Below are 22,040 nucleotides of genomic sequence, written 5' to 3' on the forward strand. Positions count from 1 at the left end.
TACTATTAGCAGGATACATGTGTATAAAACTACAGACCACATAATAAAGTGTGAATTAACCAAGATCTTTTATGCAAGTTTCAAAAAGTAATATGGGTCATGATTTTTCTACTATGAATAGTTGTGGTCATGGTTAGTACTATCCATCAGCAGATAGTGTGATGTTAATTTGTTTCAGTGCATACAAATAATTTATGAAGACGAGCTTTTCTAAAGTTTTAAAACACAAGAAAATGCTTAGATCTAATACCTATTCCTAGGCAGAGCACCTCTTCTGATTCACAGAAGAAGCTACCTCACCCTTCTGTACAAGATGTTTCTTTTCTAAACAAGTAATTTGAATTTGATGTTACCTAAGTAACTGAAAGGCAGACTAGTGTTTTGTTGTTTTCAGATTAGATTTAAACCCCACAATTAATACAAGAGTATGTAACTGAGATGTCATTTGAAATACTGTAAAGTTTACTGGAAAACAGAGGCCATTTAAAGAAAGCTATGCTAACCTGCATACATCAATTCTGGAATATGTGGAATCTTTTTCTAGTATCAATATCATATTAGTACCACATTTCAATACACAACCACCCTTGTTCTCATCTGTGTGCTAAAACAGAATAACAGCCCAGTGCAAAACATGAAGAAATAGTCACATGCAGAACAGGAAGGAATGAGGCTGTAAAATAGATATACTGCACACCGCCAAGCTTATGGAAAATCTATTAAGGATGCCTGGGATGTCAAAACATATGTAATATAACCTTTCTTCTTTTAGGTATTTCATATGAAAGCAAGTTTAAGGAAGACAATGGCACCAAGCAGTCAGCTCCAGAGCAAGACTCAAGGCTAAAGAAATGAAACCAGAAGCCATGCCCTAGGAAATGAGCTATGAACTGAAGTCACACATGATCCTTGCTGCCGCACAGTAGTAGAAATAAACCTTAATGAAGTTTCCAAGGCTTAGCATGAGAGGCACAACTACAAAAGTGAAAAAAAAAATTGGCTCATGTTAAACCTGAGGAAGACTTCAAGCTGAAAGATGCATATGGGGTCTAACCTAGTAGTTAGCTATGAAGTAGTACATAAGGAATTCCTATAATGAATGAAAAATACTAGCATTTTAGATCATAAGGAAACTCTGCTTCTGTGACAAGTGCAAATGCTGGCCCAGGTAGGTTGTTTTTCAATTCAAAATTCATACCAGTCCCCCTAATTGACTGTAAACTTCCATCTTGAACACATCTTCATAGATGCATTTCAGTACTGCAGTGACAAGCCAACCTTCCCCATTCCCTCTCAGTGGTAACATAATTTCAGGTAGGTACTTCAAAATGATCATTCTACCCTCTCAGGAAAAACTCAATTACCCTTAGAGCCAGGTGGTTTAAATTTGGCACCACTCTAGTGTCTTTGCCAAGAGAGATTCCTCAGAAAAAACAGCATGTCGTGACAGACTGTGTCCTGGATGCACCCCACTACAGAAATCCCAGACCATATGGAAGCAGCATGCTTTCCCAGAGAGAACTTAACACCACAGTCCATCATCAAATAGTAAGAAGGAGAAAAGAGAATGGCAAACTAAATTAAACCACAGAGTAGTCTTACCCAGTGACTTTGGGATCAAGTGACTACCTTGGAGTCAGAAGCAATGACCTGTGCAAAATATCTGAAGTGCGAAATTTTCTTGCCTCAAAGTGTGATTTTCTCAAGACAGAGGAAATGAAAAATGTTATTTCCTGGTTGCTTTTACTCTTCCTCCCATATCCCACATCCCTAGGCTCTGCCCTCTGCCCCAGCTTTCCACTTACACTGTTTCTTTTGAATAGCAACACATTAATGACATAGAACAAGTCACTTGCAGGACATCCCCCAGACACTTTTTAAGATGCTGGTTACCCATGCTCAAGGTGAGTTTAGTCTGGAATAATTTCAGAATAGGCTACTAGTATAATACAAAGAATCGAGTCCACAACATGGAAATAAAATTAATTGATTTGCTTATCATAGAAAAGCAACTCATTATTCCTTGTATATACCTTAAATAATAGTAAGAGACACAAGCCAGCTTTATTGTAGGAACTCAGCTCTGGTGTAGTCTTCTAAGATGATGGATGTATTTAAATGGTCTTTAAGATTATATTTGTGATATGAAAGCCTGCAAATGCAGATTTTAAAGCCGATCTAGTACTATCTACTACTATTCTACTAGTAGAATTTAGTAGATTTTAGTAGAAAGAAAGGTAAGAACTGAGTATATCCTGAATATACTTACTGAATATCTGGCCTGGTAAAACAGACTTGACTATAAAGCTAATTTTAGCTGGAAAATCTAAGAGAGTCAAAGGTTTTGCAAGAATACGAAAAAACCAACAGGGAAACCTTATAAAACGAGGATTCTTCTGTGCACTGAATATTTAAGGTCAAACTCTGGAACTATTGCCCATTTGGAACTGGAATAGAACTGATATTTGTATGTTTTAATAGTGTTTTAGCCTTTCAATATTTTAGCATTGGGAACCAGATTGCATCGGATGGCATAGTAACTGCAGCAATAGTGACTGTGATTGTCATAACAAATTTGATGGCAAGGTTGAAAATGGAACTGATCCTCCAGTCAGTGATACCATTTTTATGATGCTTCCAGTATTTCCAGTGAAGCCAAGGAGTCTGATCCAACTGCAGTATTTTATGTTCAATTCATCAATGGCTTAGAGTGTATACCTTTGAGTCAGAATATAAAGCTAAAAATGAGAGCAAATTATTGCTGCTTTTTATTTTATGTTTGTATTCAATATAGCTTGATTACTTGAAAGGAGTTGTAGCCAGCATATTGCAGCACGAAACAATATCATGAAAAATACATGTCTTTTAATGCAAGGGTTGCATCGACAGTTTGTCACAGGCAAAATCTGCAGAATCAACACAGAGACAAAATATACAAGTCAAAACTTGAATTATCTAATACAGCATTGTATATTTTCAGCAATCTGTATTCTAATTTCATGCACATAAACCAGCACTGTAAATTTTTTGGTCCTGACTTCGTAACACTTTGTTTCCAAGGCCAGCTGTAGCACGTTGTGATCCATCCTTTCTAACATCCATAAAAAACCCCACACTATTATGCTATTGCTGCTTTTCCTAAGCTATTAGGGGCTGGATCACTTTTCAAAAATAAGGCTGACAAGAATATAATAGAAAAAATGTTTTTACCTTTACTGATACACACTTTGTGTTTCTCAACTAGGAAAAACAACGTGACATCATATTATCATTATATACGCTGCTGTCTCCCAGGATGTCCTTCAGGTGTTACGGGACCCTACAATGAGCAAAAGCTAAAGATTTCTTTTTAGAGCTAGCAGTCTATTCTACAGAATAGATTTTCCTCTTTACAAGCCAGCTGGCAGTTCACTGGAAGAATACTTAATATAGATCTGTGCTGACAGCAAATTTTAGCTTAGATAGAACGTGATGCGCTCTAAGTATTCCTTCCAAATGTGTTAATTTTAGTTTCACTTCCTTTATGCTTACTTTTCTTAGCTAACTTTTTTTTCTTTCATATAGGAACTTGAGATACTAATAGAGATGGGTCGAGTTCCACATCAAATCCATGGGAAAGCCAAATGCTTGAATTACACGAAGGCTAAATTGTTTTATGTTATTCTTAATCATATCAATATAAAAATAATCACTGCTAGAAAACACTATTTTTAGAATTAGAGATTTGGCATAGTAATTGCTTGCTTTTCTGGTTTACAATGATTAACTTACATGAATATTAGAGACATATTAAAAATTTGTTTATCTTAAAATAAAGTATTGTAAATATTTCCTATTTCTGAAGGATGCAAAAATGCCTTTTTTTTTTCATCTTACTGCCAAAGAGAAATAGGACAAACTTAAAATCTTTGGCCACTTTTATACTAAAACATCAGATCCTCCAATAGTTAGTTTAACTTTACTGAGGGGAAGTATATCTTTTTTTTCCCGTGTTTTTTTTTTTACTTCAACTGACAAAATAGAGTGCTTAAGTTGGAGTGATATTTTGGGAAGATGATTCCCTTCTTAACTCTTAACACTGCACAAAGTGCTGCCTGCCTGATAAAGTCTCACCAAATTTTATTTACATTTCAAGTCTAACTGTTTGCTTGCCTCTTGAATATTTTAAGTGAATGCTGAACTCTCATTCTCTTTAACAGCATTTCTGACCCCTCAGTTAGTTTAGGATTATAAAACAGGGACTGTTCCCTACTACACCAAAATTGTCACTCATTAATATACCACTTTTGATTTAACACAGAATAATTGAGGTAAGTCAGGTTATTAAATTTTCTCATATGAAAATTCAGGCAAGCTACCTTTACACAAAATTTAGACTATCAAGTATTAGTTTGCTAAAACCCATAAAATATTTTCCCATCTATTCCCCTGTACAAGATTTGAAACTAACTATAATGAGTTGATAGTTGTAAACTGCTGTATCTTGCATCACCTCTCTTTGTCACTTTTGAATGCCTGGGACTCTGATCCATCACCAAAGAAAATATAAAAGCAGAAGTTAATAACATAACTGAACTTCTACTGTGCCTTTCATCCAAGATCCAGAATACTTTACAAATATTAATTAAGTTTCACAACACCCTTGTGAGATACCAAAGCTTCGATGCTGCCATCAAGAAATCAGTAGATATTATTTCTTTCTTTATGCATAAAAATTTGTTTTTGACTTAAGGCATTGGTTAAGAATGCACTGAAGTGTGCAAAATGATCTATTCCTTTGCCACATCATTCAAGAGCAAAATATCAGACCTAAAGCATAAAAGTAACCCCAACAAATGCTACCATCTTAATTGTGAAATTGATATTACTCACTTGATTCTTTGCTGAAAAATGTAAAATGAGCAAAGACAGTGACTCCTTATCATACACTTCCTGTGACTTTGACGCATGATACATCAATCCTTTGCAATTAGACTATATCAGACTATATCTACAATTCCTGCCATGAAATGGATTTATTGTATGGGAAACATAATGCCAACACCAAAATAAAATTAAAAAAACCCAAACAACCAAACAATAACCAGAAACTGAATTCAGCTTTTCTGGAATGTGACTGAGTTTACTAAATTTGTTTGTAGCAGTCTACACTGGGGTACTAGTTATGCTCCTTCCATCGACACAGGAGAAATACACACACTCACTTGAACTGTACTGTAGACATTTCTTTCCACTCCCTCCACTGAGGGTCAAGGGTGACAAACAGAGCTGCAGATGTCTAACATTGAAGACTTTTATGCTTCATCAGGTTAATTCCAGCCCATGTCTTATTTTCAAGCATAACTACATTTAAAAGGTTGTCCATTACTAGTTGTACATTATGAATCAGTAATGGCATAGTAATACAGTTACAGTAATATAATGCAACTATGTCAGTAATATAATACTATTTTCCCTTCTAGAGTTCTGTGATACTTGATCTACCTGTTCTTCTACTTCCCAATTTATGTCTGCTTTTGTTCTTATTTCAGAATTTTCAGAATGCTTCTTTAGGCTTGTTTCATCTCCCGGTAGCATCCAATTGAAATAAATGCTGCAGTTTCAGTATTAATGAAGAATTCAAGTCCTTCTTTCTACATTTGAGGGTCATGCTTTATGCAACTTTCAGAACTGTACAGAATTATATGAAATAGGAAAGGCATTGCCAGGCTTGGATATTTTTCCAGAACTGATGCGCAATTACTCATTTTCAACACCAGTAGTTACAAGAAGTGACTGAAATGCAGCTGCTCGTGGTGTGTTTACTGTCACAAGTGATATTGGAATTCTGAGGCAAGCGAAAAGGAAAATACACAACAGAGGAGATTCATCACATTAACTTCAGACACCTGCACTGTAGATAGCTGCGTTTGAGATGGTTTTGTAGACTCCCTTTATAATCAATGAAGAAACTTGGAAGTTATGATTCATTTTCTTCAAAGAGAGAGATGTGTCTATCACTCCTCATTGACTTTAATAGGAGTCCAGCCAAATAGCTCAGATAAAGACATCTACTCCACAAATGTGTGAAGTGGAACATATCCCTCCCACTGATATTGTTTGGGTATTTTATAGATAATTACATTGCCTCAGCAGCTATTCCACACCTTCATAACACTGAACAATATCTATACTGCCATTTTGGTATCAGCAAAGTCTCACTATATCTTATCAGCTGAACAAATTAAAGGATAATGTAGTAAAGAATATATGAGTGTATACAATCTTGATAGCTTAAACATCCCATTTCTTAAATTCTTTATACAATGAGTGCTGTATCTTAAAGCACTCTTAAAGAGCTCCTACTTTTCAGTCTCTGCAGAGCTGGCTTTCTAAGGTACTGCATGTCTAAAATGAATGCAAACCCATTAACGTGTTTATAAACTCCTTGTTCAAGGATTTAAGCAAATGCAGGCATATTGAAAATGAGTAAAAACCCCATCGTGCTGTTTCACTGTGCAAATATAATTTCTTGTATTCTATATCCCCAATCGTTTCCTTATTTCAAGTACACTTTCCTTATTCCAATAATATTGTATTCATCCTTGAAGAAAACAGAACTCCATTTCACCAGTCTTACTAAGCACAGTGTTAACATTCCATATTGATGATATTTTATTTTAAACATACTTTGGTCTTCCTTGTCCATAGACACTATTTCCAGCAATATTAAGTAGATGATAGATTACCTTGGGATGCTAGGTGGTCCTCTTTTTAAGTAATAGTCTTCACCTTTGTCCCAAAACAGCTAATCATCGTCCTCTTATACCTATTCTTTTTACAGAAATAGCTCTCTGCAAAGTTCTTAATTTCTTTTAATCTCCTCTCACTTCTGTATTCAAATTTTGCACAAAATTTCAATATTGATTTTTTTGCACTGTGTATTCTCTTTCTGGATGTCTAGCTATTTTGGATACTGTCTCAAAGTTGCTGATTACTGCAACCTGTCATTTAACTAGGTCCTCTGCCACTACTGTCCTTTGCAACTGTTACTGTCATCAGTCTTACTCCAGGTTCAATCATTAAATGTCAGGCAGTAAGTCACAAACTGGTTTTTTTTTTTCAACTGTTAGTCTTGTAGAGGATAAACTAATCTCACATCATGTACAAACTGCTCCAATATGTTAATTCCCACCTATGATGCTAGTCTCTTTTAATATGCATATCTGTTCTATAAAAGCTGTTATGTATCACAGGTTGACAATAATAAAAAATACCAAAATGTTTACCTTGTCATCCCTACTTATAAAATTTAAAAAAATAATTATCATTAATTAAGATAAAATTGAAATAATTTAAAAGCCCTTGAAAACTTTTGGAAGAGTGAATAAGGTTTCTCCAATTTTAAATGTTGCTGTAGTCAAAATGACACAGAATGTGCAATAATGTATTTGTTTTTCAGATACTGTATGTCTGAAGAGATTTTTTTTGTATACTTCAATTATAAAAACATTTAAAACATACAAACTTGTGCAATTTTTATTTTAATGAAGATGAGAAGTTCATTAACGAAGATAAATATTTCATTAGATGTTAAATAAAACAAAGAGATTTTTTGGCTTCTCTCAGCACAAAATTCCTTTGAAAGATTAATTAATACATGCAAATTATGCAAATTAGACCCATGCAAATATTTTATGAAGACAATTAAGGGAACCATTAATTACTGCTTTTTTTGCTTCAGTGAGATTCATTCATTTAATTTTAATTTCACTTTAACTGTTTTGATGTATAATCTTGCAGCTAAGAACTTTATCTTTCCTAGTGGGTCACTTAAACTTATAAATTTCATCAAGTGAGCAGCAACAGAAATCTGTAAAGATATTCTCTGGGCTATGTTTAGTATCAAGAGAAATTTTTGACACAATGCACTCCTAGAAACTGCAAAACTGGAAGGGAATGTGAGCTCATTCTTGGACAAGGTTCAACTGCTGGAAAAGCAATTAATTTGCTTTGGCTGTGCTAATATAGGGGAATTAGAAAGTGTGACACAAGACAAATAGAAATAATTAGTTCTCCAAAATGATGTTCTCATTAATATGGTTTGAACAGTAGAAATAAAAAACATTATTGTGGCATGTCTGCATTCTGTCCCTAGCCACAGGAGGTAGGAAAATGCAAGATACAGCATTTTTTTTCACTTTTGTAGTTTGTATGGTGGGGGCATTTATTTTTATTTTTTATGGTAGGTTTTAAAGAAATCAAACTATGGACCTGATCCTGTTATCTAAAACCTACTGCACTGGCATAAAGCATGAGGGATCCCTAGGCTTCTTCCTGTGAAAAGATGAACCTATAAATCTAACTGACTAGGTTTTTCACAACACTCAAGTTCCTAAATTGAAACTTTTATTTCAATATTGTTCATTTAAATCATATTTTATTATATGGAATACACAAGGTATAATGTGTTTATTCTCAGCTTACGCTACTATAGTAAAAGATTGCTTTAGCAAAAGAGTTTATGGTATCCTTTCCAAATCTGGTAACATAATTTTCTTTTTCCTTAACATGAATATATATACATGCATTTGACAAAGTATAGAGAGGTGGATTTTCAGTTGATCTCCTTTGCATTTACACCAATACAAAACAGGTTTTCTACAAGCAGTGAAAATCATAGCTGGCACTCTTCACAAAACAGGCTGCTAGAAGGCTGTTACAAACATGTGCTCACTTACATTCTTTATTTCTTACTTGTTGCAGAATTAAAGGTAATGGAAGATTACGTGGCCCCCTTAAAATATTAAACTTTTTTGCCCTCCTGCAGTTGATACACCTTCCAGCTGCTTACCAAGTTTCAACTAAAGGCACCTCCCTTTGAAAGTTTTGCTGTGTACATACCTTTTATCTGGAAACAGATACTAAAGTGCAAGAACTTGATTTAATTTATTTCTTATTTCAATTAGATGGGAAATCTATAGCATCAGACAGAAACTGAGATTTTTCTCTTTAAATGCAACAAGGAGAGAGAAAATGTGGCCATGCCTTGACATTTTTTGACAGTTGATTACTACAATTAACAAAATCCTTAGTGCAAATGCCACAGAGGTTTAGCAAAATTACCCAATAAAATTTCTAGAATATTATTGCACTGTAATAATTCACTATAAAAAGAATCTTGTCTTTAGTGACATTATTGATAGGAGGAAAAAGTTAAAATCTATGAAACCTTCATATTCTTTGAACACTTATTCTTCAAAACACGTATATAATTTGCTAAAAATGTGGATATAATTTGCTAAAAATGTAGATATAATTTGCTAAGAACGTGTCAGTCAAATACATGGATGAATGACCATAATCCCTGCAAAATGCTGGGAGTACCTTCTTCCTTGACCATCGATTTCATTGCTAGCTCTTTTTTGCAAACTTTTATTAAATATGCCTGTCTTTAAAGATTTCTTTCTAAACAAATGTTAGAACTAGCACCTCATACCCTACCTGTTAGATTTTTCTAGACTAGCTTTTCCTAAAAGGCTTTTGGTATTCAAATATTGTTATCCCTTTGTTAGGATCTTCTTATTCTCCCTCCACATGTCTAAGTTCTTTCTCACTTTGACACTTTTGTCTTCTTCCTCAACTTTCCATTTTAATTTCTTAGGTCTGCGATCTTCCTCCCATTGTCTCTCTCTCCATACTTCGTATCTGAGTAGTCTAATCTACAAACTGAAATTCAGTCATCATATCTAAGTTGACAATTGACACAGCCCTTTGTACTCCAGGTCTGTTCCCTTCTGTCTGACATAAAACCTCAGTCTGCTTTTCTGATCCTCTGTGTGAATGTGTCGCTACTCTGACAGTCTGAGTTTGAGAAAACAGAGCTGTTATTCATTCACCGCTTCAGATTCTTCCTCATCTTCCGCACTACTACTTCTCTTAGTCACTATGAACTACTCTTTTAATCTTGTCTGTCAGTAAAGTTCAAAATCAAGGTATCCTGTTTGTTTGTAACTTCTGACTCTTCATTACAACAGTGTCTAAGTTTATTCTTATAAAAAGTCCCTGACCCTTATTTTCCTATCCCTCTTTCTAGCTATAAATTCAAATGATGTTTCTCCTCATATCTTACATACTAAAGTTCCTGTCTCAGTTGTATAAACAAATTTGTATGGCAAACATATTTTCCTAGTCTGTTTCTTCGAATTGTCACTCTTTTTAATTCCTTCAGTAGCTCTCCCCTTTTAACAAGTAGAAACACAGTACCTGAAAATTTTTGCCTTACCCTTCACCTTGTGCGTTACTCCTCATCAAAATGCTTCAACCTGGAGTGATGCTTTCAAATAAACATCCCCATAGCTTTTTTCCCTATTGTTCTCCACAGTTAAGAAGATCCTCGTGCAATGTTTACAAGACAAACTCACTACAATTCTTCAGGTCTGAAGTCCAGACTTGTAGGTGAGCTTGACAGACCTGAGATCAGGAATGATACCTGAGTCCGTAATGTGATCAGAATACAGGCTCATAGACCCATATAACTTCCCACATAAATTGAAGTAATTTATCAGCCCAGTCACCAACATCTCAAAGTCATCGTATCACCTCAAATAGTACTTGTGTAAAGTTTTAAGGGAAATGACATAATTTGGCTATATTTCTTTAATAATTTTTGTTTACCTGGTCATGAATGGGACAGTAATTTCCATTCTACTGCAGGGGACATACATAGGGATGATCATATCAGAAGATTTAATGCATGCTATTGCCTCATTGCTGGTGTGAGATCAGTTCACCTCTTAGAAACACATTGAATACTCTTTCATGTAAAATATTGTCATTGCCATAGCATGCTTGGGGACAGATTTGCACTTGATGGATCTGGTTTAATCAAATGTTACATCTTCTTTGTGTTTTTTGACAGAAACATCAGAGGAACAGTGTGTAGTAATGCATGCATGCTTTCAGTTCCGGAAGCACAGAAAGCTCATACTGGTGTATCCTCACTTTTATGAGTAAAAAATTATAGCAGGTATTGAGCCTGTGTGTACAGCAGGAAGCTGAAGAAAAAAAATCAGGGGAACTTTGGTGAAAAAAGGCTGGCAGACCCTACATAAATTAAATAATCCATTCACTATTACTGTAGCTTCAAAACTTTTAAATGTCTTTACGCAAAGTCCTTTAACCAAACTGGTTATATTTATGTAGCAGTACCAGAACCCAGAGTTTATTTCAGTTCTTTTTTACAAAAGATGAACACATATTATCAACTTAGTATATGAGGGGTAATCATATCAAATCAAATATTAATCAAATAATGCTAAGCAGTGTATGTTTTTGTATTTTCAAAGCTTTGTCTAAAGACTTGAGAAGACTCAGACCAGGTGCACTTTGTCATTACCCTGATATTCACAGAGGTTTGCCATCAGTTTGAGCAAGTGCAGAGCAAGCACAGATGATGTGCTGCATGTATTCTGTTAGCATGGAGTTTGGGTACATAAATCCTATCACCAATATTCAAAATGGTAAATTCCATCTAGTTTTCCATATGTCTGTTCAATGAGAAAGCATGATGGAACATATAAAAGGGAGGGCAAAACACGAAGGGCAGAATAAAAATTTTAGCTCTTACAAGATTTAGGTTCAGTCTCTGATCTACCAAAGACTTCCAATATATCCATGATCGAGGTCCGTAGCCCCTCTATGCTACAAAGATAATTGCTTTGTTCTGCGTATCAGGAGTATTTCCTGATGTGAAGATTAAATCCATGAAAGATTGCAAAGTTGTTCAGATATTACAATGATAACATTTCTACTAGCTTTCCAGTTATTCCTGGCATAGCTCAAAACAATTTATCTGAGACAGACCACAAGGCTGCAAACTGGAATCAGTAACACAAATAAAAAAATAAATACATATCTGTTTACTAAAACTTACATCCATGCAAACACATTATAATAGATTAAGTATCCTCTGAAAATAAATAACCACAATTTAAGAAACTAATTTTGGACTAGCTAATTTTTGTAGATTTACAAAATTAGTACTTTCTTATGAATAATCTGTCCTTAAACAGCCTCTCAGACCTATTATGCACAAACACGCTTTCCTTCAGCTTGATGCCTGATTTTGTTTTCTGTTTTGATATACATATTTACACTGACAATTGAAAATAATTACACAGTCTTAATAAATAAAGTCTGTTGAATGTCTGCAAAATACCAACTTCAGTTCTTTAGCTATTTCTTTATATGATTACTCTTGGGAGCTTCATGGCAAAACTGAATTATTTTTTCTAACTTAAAAAAAAAGAGGTAGCTATGAAAAGATTTTAATATAGAACATACAGATAGAAGTCAAAGATGTTTCAAAGAACACAGAAAGTACTAGAATATGCTAAGACTTAACAAAGTTCTGGGCTGGCATATCCAGGACGATGTCTCTATTTAGCCCAAGAGCTGTTATTGAGTCACATATGGTAAATATTATGAGATCTTTTTGAAAGTCAGTGAGCTTGGGCTTCTTTAAAAATAATTTAAAAAACCACAAACAAAACAAAACAACTTTTTCTCAATATCTTACTTTTTCCTATCTCAGTCAAATGCTACGTAAAATACAAGCTAGTCCACAGACAAAAGGAGAGCAAGATCTAGAGAAATTACCTCATGAATGTTTGTGCATAAAAATGGTAGAAAAGTGGCATAGGCCTTCCCTTTAGAATTAATATAGCAATAAATACACTTTTATTCAATATATATAATAAGCTAAAATTTCCATTTAATATAACCCAAGTACAGAATGTAATACATTCAAATGTGTTCTAAATGAGCAAAAATGGATTGATTCAACATCTGGTATGATTTGAGTCAGCCTTCCATATCCTGCCTGGCTTCCAGCTGCTGGTCCAGAAAGGCCTGGATCTTCTGGAGGCGTGATTAACACCAGGCAGATGTCTCAGATGCACTGGAGCATCTCAAATGGCACTATTCATCTACTTGTGAACAACCAAATCACTTTTTAAATATTGTAAGAATTAATATTAAAATAAGAATATCTTAAATTCCCTCTAAAAACCTCGTTTAAGAGTTTCTGACATGGAGGGAAGAGATGGGAAATTGATTATGACTTTATTTGGCAGATTAGCTCACATGGTTTGCTTATAAACTTTCTCTTCTGTGATGCCGGTGGTTGCTGATAGTCAGAAAGGGCCACTGAACAGGATGGCCACAGTTCATATTTAATGGTTGAAGTCTGACTGAACTTGAAATTCAAGATTTGAAATCTAATCTGGATTTGATGCTCCTTTTTACCGACCCAAGCTGTAACACCTTTCAGGAAGGAGACATGGATCTCCCTGTCTAATAAATTTCCTCCTATGAGTGCTAAATGGCTAAAGTAACTTACTGGCCACTAGTTTTCATTAGTAGTTCTCCAAAGCACAGTAATTTTAGCAGAACTGAACATTATTACTGTTATTTTGGTGTAAGAGTTGTCTCCCTAATGCTTCACAGTCACAAGGGAAGTGCATCTATTAGAAAAACCTCAAACCATTAAATATTTTGACATCTGTTGATGGTGATGTCTTTATGATTTAATAGAATGCAACATTAATATTGACAGACAAAATTCCTTTACATGGGTATGATAAACAAAGATTGGGAATGTTTTAATCTTTATAGAAGTTTAAAAATGCCAAGAAACACTCTTCTTTATGACACATCTTAACATGACATGATGCCACTTTCCAGCACTTCCCTAAGACATAGTAAATAAAGCTGAGGGAAAAAGAAAGAAAGAAAAAAAGGGACAGCTCTCTACACACTGTAGAGGCAAACACTGATAAACAGCTTACAGCCAGTGGATCTAGCACCTCAACCAACCTAAGGATGCTCAGGATTATAGTTCAGCTGTGAATGAACCAGAAATACACTTTATTTATATCTTTTTCATGTCAGGCTACAGAAGCACCATTTCACTGAAATGATGTTTTTTAATCAATTTTTCATCCTGGTTTAAAAAAAATCAAGTTTTTTGGTTCTTTCTCTGGAAGGGAAAAGGTTATTTGCTTTTTTAGCCAATGAGGGACTATGCTAGAAATGTGTGTTTTACCTGCCTGTTCAGGTTTCAGCTATCTTCTGAGGGAGAAGAGGAAGGGAATAGAGTACCTCTGGGAAAAAAAAATATGTAGGATGGTGGCTTGCAGTGCCCATCCCTCCCAGGTAGCAAGAAGTCTATTCGGTAAGAATGCATCCATCCATTCTTCCCTCTTTGAATAATATGAACATGTACAGTGAATAAAAATGAAAGTTGAAGCAATTCTATATAAAGCCTTAATAGCCTCTTTGGAGTGCAATGTGGTTTTTTTTAATATTCTTATTGTCCTGAATTTTCCCACTTGACTCTGTTCATGCTTAGTCATTAATTTTACACATAGTTCCTTTAAAAGTGAACTAAAGTACCATGTTGGAAGAAAGTCTGATTGATTAATCATTTTTCTCAGTAGAAAAGTCAGGAACATATTCGATTTCCAGCACCTTCATATAAATATACAGCTATAAAATGAGACATAGATTGCAATAGATAGCACTTTCAGATAAAATGTGAACAATTTGTGTAAGAGAATAAGTGTTGAATGAGAGGGCTCTGTAAGACTATGTTGCAACATATATGTAACTATAGCTGTATATTAACTCTATGCCCTTCCTTTGCTTTTTGGGTGGTAGATAACAGGATTATGTACCTTGAAGCTTAAAGGTGTAGCTAACAATGACCTATGAACACAATGAAACAATTGTCTATTTATAGGTTACTGCCTGCAATCAATACCACCTTCTGTTTAAGTTAATCAATGTTGTCTTTAATTGATTAGCTTGGGTTGAAAACCTGCCAAAGTGCTGACTCCTGGGCAGGGGGATAGGGAACCTACTTATTGCTATTTGGTTTCCATGCATTGTAAGACAAGTTCAGTATTTATCCATGGTCAAGGAAATATGAAGCAAAATAAATCTTTAACATCTGTTTCCTCATTGAGTATTACAATTTCAAGAGTAGAAGATAGACAAACTAGCAAGAGATATTATAAATGTCTACTACAGAATCCAGGTTTAAAAGCTGAACTATATTAGATAGTCTGCCAAGCCAAATAATCAGTAAAACAAGTGTCTTTAAAACTTGTAAGCTGGTAGAACTAGTAAGGCTTATTCTTGTTAGGAAAAATAAAATAAAATATTTAAATTAGTGCACAGAGAGAAAGCTAAGTTCTTTTGAAAATGTATAAAAATTAGAGAACCTATTTTCAGAGATATATCTTCTGCAATGGTAATGAAATTCAAAGTGGTGCACACACAGATTAATGTTGTTATTTATTATTATGTATATAATTTCATTGAAGTGCATAGCACTGTACACATGAAAAATAAGTGCATGACCCTGACATTAATACAAGGTGTTACACATTGCAGTCAAAAAGCAGCTGAAGTTTAAGGCACTAATCAGAAGGAAAATGAAGCGTTATGTGTTACTGCAAATAGGAACAGTATTTAACCAGCAAATATTTTATGGAGACTAAACGAAAAAAAAAAATAGAATTGGGCAACCAAAGGGATGTAGTAAAGTAGCTCCACTAAACTTCTAACAGTTTCTCCCCCTAAGACCACTACTCGGTCTGAAGATAAATTTTTTTTTGAGCGTAAGAAAGACAAAAGAGAATGCAGAAAGCACACTACCCTTCAGCTTCCAAAGCTGAACAGTGCATCTGCATACGTTTTCACCACTACATCAATTTGTTTGACAAATTCTGACATGCAGAGAACAATCAATAACAAAACAGCAGATATCACTCCCCAGTGGGTCACTAAAATGGCTTTGCTCCATTCTGTTGTCTTTTCCACATATTTCTGGTAGCTCCAATCACTACTCTTAGCAGAGGTGCTTGAATAACCCTAAGGAGAGCAGTCACATTACAGAGACACTCTTGTCTTATGTCTGCAAAAGACTGAAACCAGTTGTCTTACTGACCTTTAGAAACCTTAAGAATGGAAAACTTGAGAAATCTGATAATCAGACAGGTAAAAAGAAAAATCCAAAATCTATCTGTCAGATTGCTGAAAGTCACATTATCACAAGATATGGTATTTCACATAGGCAGACCTCCTTACTGTTTGTTGACTGCTAAGCTGAAAAATTACTTTTTGTTGACAAATGGAAATTATTAGGTTCTTTGGTTTTGATTTTTGTTTTTTAAATCTGGCCTAATGGAATAACATGCTAAGTGGCCTAAAAATCACAGAAATTCTCATCTCCAAAAAAGTCAGTCCATGTTTTGTCATTGCTGCTTCACAGAACCTTTTTATATTTCTATGGGTCTAGAATAGTCATTTGTTTGTTTCCATAAACAGCCTAGCTAAGTAGCAGATGTTTCCTTGGGCAGTTATTCAACATATCTAGAAAAAAAAAATCCCTTCGCCTTCCAGGCTTCTGACAGCTTTGTTTCCAGCTCCTGACTTCTTTTCCCTGCTGAAATGTTCAACCTTTATAGCAGGCCCGCACAACAGGTGGGCCGTGGGTCTCTTGCAGCCTGAAAAACCATTTGTTTGGCCCATCAGCTGCTGAGAAGCATCATGTACTGTTTGATTTGCCCAGCTGCCAAGAGGCAGCAACAAGATGTCCAGCAGAAAATGCATATCTCCTGGCTTGTCACTGATCCCTCAGAATGCATGTACCTCCTAGTCAGCCACCTGGTCAACCAGCAGCCACATGGCTCTGGATCATACACACACACATTGCCTTGCAGGTCAAGGAAGTGGCATATTAAAAAATATTTTGGATATTCAGAAGTAGTATTTGGCAGGAGGGAGGTGAAATGGAGGTGAAGGAAAACAAGAAAACAACAGTACAGGGGAAGTCAAAAACAGTGTTGAAATGAGTTGACAGAGAAGAAGGAATGTCATATATGAAAGAAAATGTATTTTCATTCTGCAAACAACCCAATACATCCATTCGAGAATCTTGGCTCTATACTAAACCCAAGCATCTTTCTGATAGAAGTCCCATGCAAATAATAAATGAGTAACAACAAATCCACAGTACTTACTAAGTAATGATGAAAATGGAATAACTTATGAGCAAGTGTCAATTGAATAAAAATGCAGAATTTACAAGTTGATATATAGAGAGATATTTAGCAGTTCTAAGAGTTTTAATGAGTAAAAAAGGTAAGAAAAATCTTGGTATAAAATGTATAAAGAATCAGGTGTTTTTCTTGGGTTTAATCAATTAATACTTTGGAGAATATATGGCCATCAGTTTACATGGCATTATACAGATGGATGAGGTCATCTTCAGGCAGCTATAGGTGCAAATGGAATTGCTTTTGATTAAGGGGAACATGGAAAGGAACAGACAGAAATGCAAAGATAGGAGATAGAAGCTCAGTGAGAGAGATGCAATTATTGAAGGGAGTCTACAGAAGGATAATGGATAAAGGAAATGGACTTGATGCTGGTCATCAAAGTCAATATCATGAGCAAAATAAATGAAGAAAAGACTAAAGAAAAGACATTTTAGTTAAATGTGCTGCAAAGAGAACTGATGTCTCCAGAAAAGAAATAGATGTCCTGTCATATGAGGATATTGAAAACTATTTTTACAAAATCATTAGTTAATTTGAGAGTAGTCTTGCACTGCAAAATGTATCCTATCTATGATTAGCAGCCAACAGTAATCTTCTCTAAGTCTACAAACATGAACTCATAAAAATACTCAAGATTTACAGAAATTAGGACAAGAAGTCTGATGCGATTAGAATTGGAAATAAGGACAGAAAATGTGACTGGGGGAGTGACTGAGACTGGTTAAACACACAGACATACACAGAAACCAGGGCACTGGAAGACACTGTGAAATGGAATACATAATAAAAAACAGCTGGCTGACAGTAACCGAGACTGAAGTTGGGGGACTAACTGATTTGTATTAATAGACAAGAACAGAACCCACTGGTTGAGAATAGAAGGAAAGAGGGGGGACAGAGCACAGATAGGGCACGAAATTCAAGTAAAGTCATCTGAGGTTTCTTAGAGGGAGAAATCTTGACAAGTAACTAGGTATGAGGCATACAGATAGAACACTATGAGTCAGTATCTGGAGCCATCTGGATCTTGATTAACAAGGACATTAGGCATAAGAAGTCAAAACTAGAGGCTGGAATTATGACTGGATATAAAAAGAAACTTGCATTGAAAGGTGAGAGAAAAAAAAGGGGCAAGAAAGAGATTCTAAAATTTGGAAATTGATACTGGGACTGATACAAATACCAGAGATGAGGGAGAACCAAGAATAAGAAAGCTTGATGGAGACACTGCTAGAAGTCACACAGGTTGCAAGAAAAATGAGAGGAAGATTCTGTGCCCAAGAGCATGAAATGTATCCCAAGATTGTCTTTATTTATATCAACAAGTATAGCAAAACGTCATCCTCAGACCACACTGCACATAATAAGGTATTACAATTTATCAGTTCATTGGTTAGCTTTATCACTGTGTATCTAAAGACTTAATTCCACACGGTTTTCAGATGTTGTCTCACAGTGAAACTTCCAACTTTGTAGTTTACTTGTCAAGAAGAATACCCTAGGAAACAGTTACCTAGGACATTAGTGAAGCAAAATACTCAGCTGTTAGGAAATACCAAAATTAAGACTTAATATATGAAAGAAGTTGAGATAATCATTCACAACTCTTCTATAAAGCATGATGTCTAATGATGGATGTATTATATATAAACCAGGTATTACACAAAGCATGAGAACACACTTCACTGAAGATGAAGAAGGTATTGGACACATATCCATTTATTCAACTACATCCTTGTCCCCTGCACTGAACGAGAAAGGGTACTGTGAAAAATACAGTATCTAATCATATAATTAAAGATTATATCATGACACATACACAAAGATAGTTGAACAAAGGTGCAGAGGACAACCTTAATTCTAACATTTCCTAATTTTGGAATGCTTGACTTCACAGCCTTGATAACAGCCTTTTCCAATAAAGTTTTTGATCTCATAAAAAACATTGTCACATATTTCCATGCACTTTTGTCCAAGATTCATACATCACAAATGGGAATGTGTGCACAAGCTTCACAGAACCACCAAAAGTTCCTTTTCAATGTGGAAGTCCTTCAGATAGCTATCTTTCAAACACAAATATAGCAAGAAAGAATCAAGTACTATCATTTGCCGAAATTATTACACAAGATTTTGCTTGTTGAAAAATAGATTAAACAAGTTTCAAATCAATGCAGAAAACAATTTAGGTTAGGTTTCCAGGCAAATGACTGAAGCTGTAAAAGCAATTTTTATTAATTCAGAGGGCAGCTGTGTGGCAGCTTTCCCCTAGTACTTGGGCAGCAAAATGCACACACTAGGTTCTTTCTATGGGCAAAGTTAAATCGTATTTTCTTTCTCACTCTTCCTCAGTAGCCTTCAAATGCCTTACAAGGAACCTCATACAGGACTACGTGGTCAATGTCCTGAGTTGTTGCAGCTTTATTTCTCTATTCCTGAATCTGTCAACATTTCTGTGTCCTGCCTTGAGAAGGTTGGATTGCCCTGGAAGGTTTTGTGTGCGTGGTAGCTGAGTGGGTCCTTTTTTTACATCAGAAAAGCATAGTCTGAAGCCACTTAGCATTACGTTTAACTGTATTGTTAATATGAGCCTACAGTAGAGGTGGAGATCTAAAAAAAGCAAGAAGTTGGTGGGAAAGGGCTTAGAAAGCATAAATTCATTTTTCTAACGGACAGGGAGAGAAAGATAACAGACACAGCTGGAGAAAGGCTGATAATGTGATAGAAGGAAAAATATTTGCAGCAGAATAAGGAACTGAGGTATGAAATTTTGACTGATGGACAAAGAGAACAAAATTTGTTGTGGAGAAGTATGCATAGTTAAGAAAAAAACTGATTGAAAGTGCAGCAGGATGGGAAAATTTTGAGGGCAGGCCAAATGCAAAGGGTCTCCTTCAACACAAACAGACATTTGAGGAAAAAAAAAAGATAGGCCTGAGAATTCATGAGAATGAGCAAGGTGAGACGATCTAGGAGAAAATGATGGAGCTGATTTCAGAAGCAACTGGAAGGATGGCATGTAGAAGTTGGAAATTATTGGAAGAAAGCAAAAAAAATACAAGCTGAGGCAACTGCTAGTAAATAGTAAAGAAATGGAAAAGACAAACAAAATAGCAACACGAGAGAGGGAAAATTTGATTATGCTTCCTGTTCTTATCAGGATAGCTTTGGGACAAAAGCACAAAACAATTTGTGAGTGATTTGGGAAAAGGAAGACATGACAGGGACACCACAAGAAAAGAATGGTCAGTGGGGAAGACAGTGCAGAACTAGAACATTTTTAGGTGATTTTAGATAATGTGTAAAGGGAGGGGTGCTTAAATGGAATGAAGATGAATGTACAGGAATTGGGAGGGAAACCACTCAGAGACAGAAGATTGGAAATATGGGATTTATAGAGGAAAAGAAAAAATAACAATGTAGGTAGGCAAATACATGCTAAGTAACCAGATGGGGAAGAAAAAAATCAGTGGAAATAAGAAAGTAAAAGCGGCAGTTAATGTCATTGTTCTAGTGCTTAGTAAGAGGTCTGGTAACAAAACAGCATATAAAAGTTAAACATTATCTTTGTTATGGTACCTTTTTGTGTGGGATGAGGGGGTCTTGGGAAACCGGATTGGGAGCTAGGCATAGGCATCTAGTGAACCTACAATATGTATGGAGAAGAGGATAATCTGCTTTATTATTATTTTAAACAGAAGCAAAGAAAACATTTAAAACTACTGTCTACACCAGTTCCTAATAACTTAGTATCTGTTTTTACCTCTTAAAAAATATGTAAGTATATCTGAGACCCATAATTGAATTACTTATTATGATTACTTCTTAACATTTTATGTATATTCCAGCAAACTGTCATCTACTCAACATTAAAAAAATTCAAACCCAACCCTAAAATACCCTATATGGCTTCTTTCTATAGTCTCATATTCAATTTTCTTTTTATTAGTGCTCCCATTTTACAAAAGACTTTACATGAACTAAAAGTGAATCTAAATGAGTGCTACATGATAAAAAATAGAACAGAACATACCCCTCGTATTGACAAATGCAATTATCTTCTACGTTTAAATTAGTCCTATTGCTTACTCTCAAAAGCAATACTTAAAAACAGCAACATTAAATATAACTTCAAGTCGACAAGTATCAATTTATTAATAATAAATAGTAGGCAAAATAGTTTTCATTATGATTTTCTCACATAATATTTTCTTAAATGCTTGAAGTACACTTTGTATTTCAATTATTTCACTTCTCTACAGAGTGCTGCAGCTTTCCCACCTTTCCTTAGTTATAGAACTGCACAGCATGCTCAATACAGCAAACTGAAAAATTATTGTGGATAAAAAGACTATTACGCCAGGCATGCTTTGGTACTGAGACACAAATATGTTTTTGAGAGGAATAAGAAAGGCATAAATGTTTTCCTAGTAAATATTTTTTTCCCAGAACCTGGGAATATTATATTATTTATTATGGAATATATTATATATGGGATGGTATTATATATGTGTATATAATATTTCTTCTATAGTGCATCCTAGAGTATAAAAAATATAATTTACAGATCAAATGTAAGGACAAAATTGAAATTTTGCATAATTGTGAGGATATGGTCTTTGTTGCTCCAAACAAAATCCATTGGAAAGCTTTTGTAGAGTTTTGCAGCTAAAGGACCCCAACTGTACTGAGCATGCTTTATCCCAGTGCTGCAGGAATGAAACAGTTCTTTTCCAGCAATTCTTTCTCCTCACTCCTGCCAACAATTCCCATACTAAATATTGAAACAAGAACAGAATGCTCTCAGTGCTTCCCTCCCTGATATCCAGGCAGATACACAAGAAGCAACAGAAATGTACTGAATGCAGTAGGGAACATCAGCTTGATAGGGAGACAGGGGAAGCAGAGGCTACACACAAAAACATGGTTTGC

At 35.1% G+C, this 22,040-nt stretch overlaps 1 protein-coding gene across 6 annotated transcripts in view; it reads right to left on the reverse strand.

Annotated features, from left to right (window-relative positions):
- Positions 1-22,040, reverse strand: part of DACH1 (dachshund family transcription factor 1) — a 352,413-nt gene that overhangs the window by 12,123 nt on the left and 318,250 nt on the right. For 2 of the 6 annotated variants that reach the window (XM_064645861.1, XM_064645857.1), the window contains one exon: positions 20,688-20,754. The exons of the other annotated variants lie outside the window; for them this stretch is intronic. In XM_064645861.1, coding sequence (XP_064501931.1) covers positions 20,732-20,754 — 23 coding nt within the window. In that variant the 3' untranslated portion in view covers positions 20,688-20,731. The remainder of the gene's footprint in view (positions 1-20,687; positions 20,755-22,040) is intronic. 6 annotated transcript variants of the gene reach the window in all.

The sequence above is a fragment of the Pseudopipra pipra genome, chromosome 2 (genome assembly GCF_036250125.1).
Source record: "Pseudopipra pipra isolate bDixPip1 chromosome 2, bDixPip1.hap1, whole genome shotgun sequence".
Classification (NCBI taxonomy): domain Eukaryota; kingdom Metazoa; phylum Chordata; class Aves; order Passeriformes; family Pipridae; genus Pseudopipra; species Pseudopipra pipra.